At 52.6% G+C, this 10,743-nt stretch overlaps 1 protein-coding gene across 2 annotated transcripts in view; it reads left to right on the forward strand.

The window, feature by feature from the left end:
• LOC132399594 (ankyrin repeat and death domain-containing protein 1A-like) overlaps window positions 1-10,351 on the forward strand; it is a 60,818-nt gene extending 50,467 nt beyond the window's left edge. For both annotated transcript variants that reach the window (XM_059980115.1, XM_059980116.1), the window contains exons 13-15: window positions 1,669-1,852; window positions 6,339-6,470; window positions 7,848-10,351. In XM_059980115.1, the coding sequence (XP_059836098.1) occupies window positions 1,669-1,852; window positions 6,339-6,470; window positions 7,848-7,909 (378 nt within the window). In that variant the 3' untranslated portion in view covers window positions 7,910-10,351. The remainder of the gene's footprint in view (window positions 1-1,668; window positions 1,853-6,338; window positions 6,471-7,847) is intronic.
• The last annotated feature ends 392 nt before the right edge of the window (window positions 10,352-10,743 follow it).

The raw sequence follows: 10,743 nt of genomic DNA on the forward strand, positions 1-10,743 counted from the left end.
AGGGGCTGGGGGGTGGGGGTGCAGTGTGGGCAGGACAATCCCACAGTGGAATGAGGGAAGGGGGCAGAGGAGATCTTGCCAGAGAAACATCTGCTCACATGGAGGGTAACGAGATCTCCCTCCTCACCACCCCTCCTGCAAGGTGACACTCCCTCCTCACTATCCCTCCTGGAGCTTGAGATCTTCCTCCTCAGCACCCCTCCTGCAGCGTGAGATCTCCCTCCTCACCACCCCTCCTGCAGGGTGACACTCCCTCCTCACTACCCCTCCTGGAGCTTGAGATCTCCCTCCTCACCACCCCTCCTGCAGTGTGAGATCTCTCTTCACACTACCCCTCCTGTAGCGCGAGATCTCCCTCCTCACCACCCCTCCTGCAGGGTGACACTCCCTCCTCACTACCCCTCCTGGAGCTTGAGATCTCCCTCCTCACCACCCCTCCTGCAGTGTGAGATCTCCCTCCTCACTACCCCTCCTGCAGCGTGAGATCTCCCTCCTCACCACCCCTCCTGCAGCGTGAGATCTCCCTCCTGAGAGGCGGCATTCTCTCCTCATTGCCCACAGTGCTCGCTCCTTACCACCTCTCCCATTGCTCCATGTTGCCTCCCAGTGGTCAGTCCCTGCCTGCGGGAGGGAGTCCTGCGAGCCAGCAGTGCTGAGCTGCCCGCTTTGTGCCTGGTCTCACTGCTGTAGCGGAGGCCACAGCGGGAGCAGCGGACCAGATGGGCCAGGTTCGAGGAGGTGCTGGTGAACCCGAATGGAGGATAAGTAGGGGGGCAGGTTTCACCCTCTTATGGTTGTAGGGGAAGCTGCCTGGAGAGGGGGGAGAGGTGAGTTGGGGAGGATAAATTGAATTGGGTAAGGTAGAGCGAAAACTTTGTTCTGCAAACCATCCGTACCAATCATGTCATCGCATCAGTCGGACAAGTGAAAACGATAACAGAATAAAGAGTAACACTTACAGAGCGAGCGCAGTACGGACCGATGATAAGGTGAAATTGCCACAGTGAGGTAGATTGTGAGGTCGAGAGTCCATCTTATCACACTAGGGAACTGGTCAATCGGCTTAAAACAGCGGGAGAGAAGCTGTCCTTGACCCTGGGGGCAGGTGCTTTCAGGCTTTTGTGTCTTCTGTCCGTTGGGAGGGGGGAGAAGAGGGATCGTTCGGGGTGGGTGGGGGCTTTACTGAGGCAGTGAGAAGTGTGGTCAGAGTCCGTGGAGAGGAGGGTGGTTTTTGTGACGTGCTGAGCCGTGTCCACACCTCTCTGCAGTTCCTTAAGGTCATGGTCAGAGCGGTTGCCGTACCGAGCCGTGATGGTGTGCTTTCTGTGGTGCACAGACAGTGGGGGCACGCCAGAGTCCCTTAGCCTCCCAAGGTGGTCAAGGAGAGAATGGATCCTGTGGAAAGCAGCAAGGGGAGGGGCTGGGAGAGGGGGAGACCCCATTGTAACTGTGACAACGTGCCGGATTGGTGAAGGATGAGGACCAGGGGAGTCCTCTCCATTCTCACTGGGAAGGTGGGGGAGAGGGCTCGTTCGGATACAGCGGTTGGAGAGCCTCATCTCCGGAGACTGTGACTGGCGGTAGAGGAGAGGGGATGGGGGTAAAGCGTTGTGAGCCCAGCTCCTGCTGCCAGTCCCCCACGTCCGATATCTCCCTCCTTCCCCCCAGGGTGCTAATGGACAGACAGAGGAGCTGGACCTGACCTTCAGACACGTGAAGGACCTGACTCGGGTGCGATCTGTGCTCTGGACTCTGGCCACCAGGCACCAGAAGCCGGGAGACTGGAAGAAGCTGGCCCAGCACTGGGGCTTCTCAGCAAAGCACATCCAGGCACTGGAAAGCCAGTGGACAGGTGAGGGACGGGGAGAGCGGCGGAAACTCCGAGGGGTGGGGAATGGAACTCTCTGCTGTGGTCGGCATCGATCGCTCGACAGCAGTCCTGGTAACAGCAAAGAGTGGGATTCCTATCCCCATTCCCATTTCGGCATATCGGTCCATGGCCCCCTCTTCTGCCATGAGGCCACACTCAGGTTGGAGGATCAACACCATTTAATCTGTCTGGGCAGCCTCCAACTTGATGGCATGAACGTTGGTTTCTCCTTCCAGTAATTTGCCCCTTCCCTCTTCTCTCTTCCCCTTTACTCCACTCTGGCCTCTGACCTCTTCTCCTCACTTGCCCACCACATCCTCCTAGTGCTTTTCCTCCTCTTTCTCCCAGGGCCACTCTCCTCTCCTCTCAGATTCCTTCCTCTCCAGCCCTTCACCTGTTCCACCTATCACCTCCCAGCTTCCCCATCCCTCCTCCCCACTCACCTGGCTTCTGTCACCTCCCCCTAACCTTTCATTCCGGCATCTTACCCCTTCCTTTCCAGTCCTGATAGAGTGTGTGAGTGTGTGTGTGTGTGTAAATACAAGAGAACTCCAGATTCTCCAGTTTCCTTCCACATCCAGGCTCAGTGGGTTAACAGCCCACTCTCCCCAATAGTGAGACCAGAATTCAGATACTGACGGGGACAGACATGAGTTTTAAGTTAGTACGTTTTTCCTCGTGACCACGAGTTCCCCAGTCTCCTCTCACATCCCAACGACATGCATGGTTGATGGGTTAATTTCCCCGAGTTGGTGGGTGAGGGGTAGAATCTCGAGGGAGGGGTGGAATTGATGGGGAAGTGTGGAGAATAGAGCACACTCGTGGGGGAGTGGGATTGTTCTATACCCATGGGCTCCCTTTCTAGGTATGTTTGAGGAAGCAGGTGTTGCATTTGAGACAGTAGGAGAAGGTTGATTCCTGGGTTGGAGGGGTTGATGTAGGAAGTGATTCTGAGCAGGTCAGTGTTGAGGAGGAAGAGCGGTGAGCTTTCTCACTGGGGAACCGTCGCGTTAACTGCTATGCTGTCATAGGGCATACGGTAGTGTAGTGGTTAGCGTGATGCTGTTAAAGCTCAGGGTGTCGGAGTTCAGAGTTCAACTCTGGTGTTATCTGTAAGGCGTTTGTATGTCTTGTCTCTGAACATGTGGGATTCCTCCGTGTGCTCCAGGTTCTTCCTATGTTGCCGGTTAGCAGGTTAATTGGTCATTGTAAATTGTCTTGTGATTAGTCTGGGCTGCTGGGCAATGTGGCTCGTAGGGGAGGAAGGGCCTGTTCTGCTCTGCATCATTAAAACAAAAATAAAGTGAAATCAGAACATTTGAAATCAGAGGTACAAAGGGACTTGGGAGTCCTCGTGCAGGATTCCCTAAAGGTCACCTTGCAGGCTGAGCAGGTGTAAGGAGGGCAAATGTAATGTCAGCATCCATTTTGAGAGGATTGGAATGTGAAAGCCAGGATGAAATGCCGAGGCTTGATAAGATAACTCACACAAAATGCTGGAGGAACTCAGTAGGTCCAGCAGCATCTACAGAAATGAATAAACAGGTGATGTTTCAGGCTTTGGGACAGGAAAGGATGGGTGGGGGGGGGGGGGGAGAGATGCCAGAATAAAACAGTGGGGGAGGGAAAGGAAGATAACTAGAAGGTGATAGGTGAAGCTAGGTGGGTAGAATGGACAAAGGGCTGCAGAGGAAGGAACCATGGGAAGGAAGGGAGGGCATTAGGAGAAAGGGAAGGAGGAGGGGACCCAAGAGGAGGTGAGAAGAGGTAAGGGGCCAGAGTGGGCAATAGAAGAAGAGGGGAGGGGGAGGGAAAAGATGTTTTCACTGGATGGAGACAGCAATACTCATGCCATTAGGTGGGAGGCTACCAGACTGAACATGAGGTCTTCCTCCTCCACCCTGAGGGTGGCCTCATCTTGGCACAAGAGGAGGTCATGGACCAACATGTCGGGACGGGAATGGGAATCGGAATTAAATGTTTGGCCACCGAGAAGTTACACTTTTGGTGGATGGAGCGGAGACGCTCTACGAAACGGTCCCCCAATTTAAGACGGGTCTCACCAATGTAGAGAAGGCGGCATTGGGAGCACCGGACACAATAGGATGACCTCAGCGGATCTACAGGTGAAGTGTTGCCTCACCTGGAAGGACTGTTTGCTGCCTTGAATGGAGGCTTGGGAGGAGCTGGACGGACAGGTGTAGTACTTAGACTGCTTGCAGTGATAAATGCTGGGAGGGACAAACGGACAAGGGAATTACAGACCCTTGCAGAATGTAGATGGGGGTAAGGGTGAGGTGTGTGTGTTGCTTTGGATTTCCAGCATCTGCAGAACTTCGCATGTTTATTATAAGGCTATCTAAGATGCTGGTCAGACAACATTTGGAGAGTTGTCAGCAGCCTTGTGCCCTGAAACTAAGGAAGGGTGTGCTGGTTCCAGTGGAAGTTCACAAGAATGAAAAACCTAACATTTTATGTCTGTAGGCCTGTACTTGATGGAGTTCAGAGGGATGAGGGGGAATCTCATTGAAAAATTCTGAATTTAGAAAGGCCTGGGAAGAGCAGATATGGAAAGGATATTTCCTACAGAGAGGGAGTCTAGGACCAGAGGACACAGACAGAGTGGATGTGGAGAGGATGTTTCCTATAGTGGGGGAGTCTAGGACCAGAGGACACAGACAGAGTGGATGTGGAGAGAATGTTTTCTATAGTGGGGGAGTCTAGGGCCAGAGGGCACAGATGGAGTGGATGTGGAGAGAATGTTTCCTATAGAGGGAGAGTCTAGGACTACAGACAGAGTGGACGTGGAGAGGATGTTTCCTATAGAGGGGGAGTCTAGGACCAGAGGACACAGATAGAGTGGACGTGGAGAGGATGTTTCCTATAGTGGGGGAGTCTAGGACCAGAGGGCATGGATAGAGTGGACGTGGAGAGGATGTTTCCTATAGTGGGGGAGTCTAGGACCAGAGGGCACGGATAGAGTGGACGTGGAGAGGGTGTTTCCTATAGTGGGGGAGTCTAGGACCAGAGGGCACAGATGGAGTGGACGTGGAGAGGATGTTTCCTATAGTGGGGGAGTGTAGGACCAGAGGGCACAGATAGAGTGGATGTGGAGAGGGTGTTTCCTATAGTGGGGGAGTCTAGGACCAGAGGGCACAGATAGAGTGGATGTGGAGAGGGTGTTTCCTATAGTGGGGAAGTCCAGGACCAGAGGGCACAGATAGAGTGGATGTGGAGAGGATGTTTCCTATAGTGGGGGAGTCTAGGACCAGAGGACACAGACAGAGTGGATATGGAGAGGATGTTTCCTATAGTGGGGGAGTCTAGGACCAGATGATATAGACAGAGTGGATGTGGAGAGGATGTTTCCTATAGTGGGGGAGTCTAGGACCAGAGGGCACCAATAGAGTGGATGTGGAGAGGATGTTTCCTATAGTGGGGGAGTCTCGGACCAGAGGGCACAGATGGGTTGGATGTGGAGAGGATGTTTCCTATAGTGGGGGGGTCTAGGACCAGAGGGCATGGACAGAGTGGATGTGGAGAGGATGTTTCCTATAGAGGGGTGTCTAGGACCAGAGGGCACAGATAGAGTGGAAGTGGAGAGGATGTTTCCTATAGTGGGGGAGTCTAGGACCAGAGGACACAGACAGAGTGGATGTGGAGAGGATGTTTCCTATAGTGGGGGAGTCTAGGACCAGAGGGCACCAATAGAGTGGATGTGGAGAGGATGTTTCCTATAGTGGGGGAGTCTCGGACCAGAGGGCACAGATGGGTTGGATGTGGAGAGGATGTTTCCTATAGTGGGGGGGTCTAGGACCAGAGGGCATGGACAGAGTGGATGTGGAGAGGATGTTTCCTATAGAGGGGTGTCTAGGACCAGAGGGCACAGATAGAGTGGAAGTGGAGAGGATGTTTCCTATAGTGGGGGAGTCTAGGACCAGAGGACACAGACAGAGTGGATGTGGAGAGGATGTTTCCTATAGTGGGGGAGTCTAGGACCAGAAGGCACAGATGGAGTGGATGTGGAGAGGGTGTTTCCTATAGAGGGGGAGTCTAGGACCAGAGGGCACAGCCTCAGAATACAAGATGTTCCTTTGAACAGAGATGAGGAAGAGTTTCTTCTTCCAGAGGGTGGTGAATCTGGAATTCATCACCACAAATGCCTGTGGAAGCTACGTGTTGGGAGTATTTAAGGCAGAGATTTTTAGGTCCTAGGTTGGAAAGGGAGATAAGGATTATGCGGAGAAAGCGGGGCAGCATTGGGGCAATGGTTCCTAGCAGCAATCAAAATGGAAGCTGTGGAAGGAAATCAGTGGGTCAGGCAGCGTCTGCGGACAGAAATGGAGAGTCGATGTTTGCGGTCAAGAAACTTCTGCTGAAGTCTCGCGTGCCAGCCACTCGTGACAGTGACACATTCTTCATTAAAGGTGAGCGGAGTTACCCATCTCATTCACTCTTTGTTTCCAAGGGAGTAACAGCTACAAGGAGCATGGGTATCGGATGCTACTCATCTGGCTTCATGGCATCAGCAGCCTGGGCAAGCACCCGATCAAGGAGCTGTATGAGGGCCTGGTGGAGATTGGAAGGACCGACCTGGCAGGTGAACTTAGCCTGGACTGGGATAGCGAAAATGAACAAGCCCTTCAGCTCACCCAATCTGTGCCGAACACGATGCCAAATTCATCCACAGTAAATCCCTTTTGCCTGCCTGTGATCCATAACTCCCTATTCCCTGTGTAGTCTATCAATGTCTGTCTCCCCATTCCCTGTGTAGTCTATCAATGTCTGTCTCCCCATTCCCTGTGTAGTCTATCAATGTCTGTCTCTCCATTCCCTGTGTAGTCTATCAATCTGTCTGTCTCCCCATTCCCTGTGGAGTCTATCAATGTCTGTCTCTCCATTCCATGTAGTCTATCAATGTCTGTCTCCCCATTCCATGTAGTCTATCAATGTGTGTCTCCCCATTCCCTGTGTAGTCTATCAATGTCTGTCTCCCCATTCCCTGTGTAGTCTATCAATGTCTGTCTCCCTATTCCCTGTGTAGTCTATCAATGTCTGTCTCCCCATTCCCTGTGTAGTCTATCAATGTCTGTCTCCCCATTCCCTGTGTAGTCTGTCAATGTGTGTCTCCCCATTCCCTGTGTAGTCTATCAATGTGTGTCTCCCCATTCCCTGTGTAGTCTGTCAATGTCTGTCTCCCCATTCCCTGTGTAGTCTATCAATGTCTGTCTCCCCATTCCCTGTGTAGTCTGTCAATGTGTGTCTCCCCATTCCCTGTGTAGTCTATCAATGTGTGTCTCCCCATTTCCTGTGTAGTCTATCAATGTGTGTCTCCCCATTCCCTGTGTAGTCTATCAATGTCTGTCTCCCCATTCCCTGTGTAGTCCTATCTGTCCATCTCCCTATTCCCTGTGTAGTCTATCAATGTGTGTCTCCCCATTCCCTGTGTAGTCTATCAATGTCTGTCTCCCCATTCCCTGTGTAGTCCTATCTGTCCACCTCCCTATTCCCTGTGTAGTCTATCAATGTGTCACTGCCGTATCAGCTCTGTGGAGTGCTACAAGGGTACCATGTCGTACTGCCCTGGTTTGCATGTGACAGGCAGTGTGTGCCGCTGTTGGAAGAGGGTCTCTGTCCTCGAGTGATCCCCCTCCCTCTCTCTTGATGGAGTGTGAGAGGAAGTTGGTCTACGAGTCGGGGTGGGGGTGGGGGGAGATCATGGTGTCTATGGGGTTCGTTTGCTTTTGCTCGGTGGGGGGGGAAGGTCGATGCTTTTGCTGCTGCTTGTGGTTGGGGGGGCGCTTATGGGGTTTATGTTTCGTGGATGTCTGTGAAGAGTGAGAATTGAACCATTTGACTAATCATAGCCAGCTGGGATGCAACATCCGTGATCAACCTCATCCATCTCTATCAGGTCTAGACCTTGTCTTGTCTGCGAGCCTTTACTTATCCCCAGTTGCATTCCCTTTGAAAACAGAGAAGGCGCGTCGGCAGGCAGATGTGGAGCGGGAGCCGGCCAGGAGATGCGTGGTGATGTGAGGATGGCTCTCAGGCCGAGTCTGCACCGTGTCCGAAAGATCTTGCCGAACTGTTTGGTCGGTGCAACGATTATGTCCAAAACCAAGGGGTGAGGTGATGTAAGACGGCATCAGGGAGCAAGGAATGAGAGCACCTACCTGGTCCAGCCGTCAGTCACTTCCACCGACTCATGAATAGTTTCTCATCTCCTGATTGCTATAAATGGACTAAGGATTCTAAGAACTGTGGAAGGGTCAGTGGAAGCAAATGTACGTGGCGAAGAGTGATGGTGAACCAGCTTAGTTACATTTCATTGGCCTTCCATTGAGGAGAAAATCTCAAACCTACTCGTTACCTTCAGGTGGCAGGGAGGTGACTGTATCCAACTTGTTCTCTACCCCACGAATACCTGATGGGTATAGAGTGTGCTTCACTCTGTGTCTGACCCCGGGAGTGTGTGATGGGATGGTGTGGAGGGAGCTTCACTCTGTGTCTGACCCCGGGAGTGTGTGATGGGACGGTGTAGAGGGAACTTCACTCTGTGTCTGACCCCGGGAGTGTGTGATGGGACGGTGTAGAGGGAGCTTCACTCGGTGTCTGACCCCGGGAGTGTGTGATGGGTCGGTGTGGAGGGAGTTTCACTCTGTGTCTGACCCCGGGAGTGTGTGATGGGTCGGTGTGGAGGGAGTTTCACTCTGTGTCTGACCCCGGGAGTGTGTGATGGGATGGTGAAGAGGGAGCTTCACTCTGTGTCTGACCCCGGGAGTGGGTGATGGGACGGTGTGGAGGGAGCTTCACTCTGAGTCTGACCCCGGGAGTGTGTGATGGGACGGTGTGGAGGGAGCTTCACTCTGTGTCTGACTCCGGGAGTGTGTGATGGGACGGTGTGGAGGGAGCTTCACTCTGTGTCTGACCCCGTGAGTGTGTGATGGGACAGTGTAGAGGGAGTTTCACTCTGTGTCTGACCCCAGGAGTGTGTGATGTGACGGTGTGGAGGGAGCTTCACTCTGTGTCTGACCCCGGGAGTGTGTGATGGGATGGTGTAGAGGGAGTTTCACTCTGTGTCTGACCCCCGGAGTGTGTGATGGGACAGTGTAGAGGGAGTTTCACTCTGTGTCTGACCCCGGGAGTGTGTGATGGGACGGTGTAGAGGGAGTTTCACTCTGTGTCTGACCCCGGGAGTGTGTGATGGGACAGTGTGGAGGGAGCTTCACTCTGTGTCTGACTCCGGGAGTGTGTGATGGGACGGTGTGGAGGGAGCTTCACTCTGTGTCTGACCCCGGGAGTGTGTGATGGGACAGTGTAGAGGGAGTTTCACTCTGTGTCTGACCCCAGGAGTGTGTGATGTGACGGTGTGGAGGGAGCTTCACTCTGTGTCTGACCCCGGGAGTGTGTGATGGGATGGTGTAGAGGGAGTTTCACTCTGTGTCTGACCCCCGGAGTGTGTGATGGGACGGTGTAGAGGGAGTTTCACTCTGTCTGACTCCAGGAGTGTGTGATGGGACGGTGTGGAGGGAGCTTCACTCTGTGTCTGACTCCGGGAGTGTGTGATGGGACAGTGTGGAGGGAGCTTCACTCTGTCTGACTCCGGGAGTGTGTGAGGGAAGTTTTACTCTGTTTGTAAGGCTGTGGTTTGGAGAATCTGATGGGGAGGTCTATCCTGCATGCAGTACGACCCTTGTGCATTTCAAAAACAGTCATGGAGCTAGACTTGTGATGTGCGAAGTGGTGATATCCCTGCTCTGCCACCTGTGTTAAAGTTCAGGTTCACTGTGTGAGATTGGCACATGTGGTGTTTCAATTTACCTCAAATGTCACATCTGAAGAGACATTTGATTTCTGAGCTAGAATCTCTACTCGTCAGCCAGTTCACTCCATGTGATATCAAGGAATGGCTGAGCACCGTTTTGTATTAAATCTTCCTGGGCCCAGCGCACTGATGCAGTCACGAGGAAGGCATGATTTCCATGGGATGTTCACCTTGTCACTGATGAACCTCTACAGATGTTCTGCTGAAATTGTCCTGACTGGATGCATAGGTCTGCTTCGACGATTGGAGTGCCCAGGAAGGTGTGGTGAGAGCAGTGCCCGGTCTCGGTCATGTCTACGCGAGGCACCACCCGCACTACCTGGGCCAAGCCATCTTCTTGCAGCTCCCACCGGGCAGGGTTCCAGAAGTCCCACACCACCAGGTTAAAGAACAGCTACTTCCCTTCAACCATTTAGTTCTTAAACCCACCAGCACAGCCCTAATCACCACAGTTTGATACAGATCACTTCGTACTTAAATGGGTTTCTTATGTTTGAATGGTTGTCTTGTAAAAGTGTGGTATAATTTGTATGTATTTCCTGTGAATGCTGCTTATCTGATGCCACATACCCGAGATGTTGCTGTAACTTAGTTTTGGACCCGTGCATACATGGATATGTCTGTATGACAATAAAGCCAGCTTTGTCTTTGGATCCCAGCTGCTGCTCTGAGACAATGCCTCGGGCTGGATTTTCCTACTGTCATTCCTGTACCTACACATTTGTGCCCATTTTGAACTTTGCCAGAACCACTGGCTGTCAAAGCCCTGGTTCCAAGCCGGGCCCTGCGTGAGAATGCCTCCCCTCATTTGACCCAGTGAACTGCTGGGGATCAAAGGGCAGACACTCTCGATCTCTAATCAGCACCGAGAAAGCCGGTTGGGGATATGGGAAGTTTCAGGATGGAATCTCTCTATCATAGAACATAGAGCACTACAGCATATTACAGGCCCTTTGGCCCACAAAGCTGCGCCACCCTTTTAACCCTTCCCTCCCATGTAGCACCCCCCCCATTTTCTTTCATTCATGTTCATTCTAAGAGTTTC

This window comes from Hypanus sabinus, chromosome 9 (assembly GCF_030144855.1).
Source record: "Hypanus sabinus isolate sHypSab1 chromosome 9, sHypSab1.hap1, whole genome shotgun sequence".
Classification (NCBI taxonomy): Eukaryota; Metazoa; Chordata; class Chondrichthyes; order Myliobatiformes; family Dasyatidae; genus Hypanus; species Hypanus sabinus.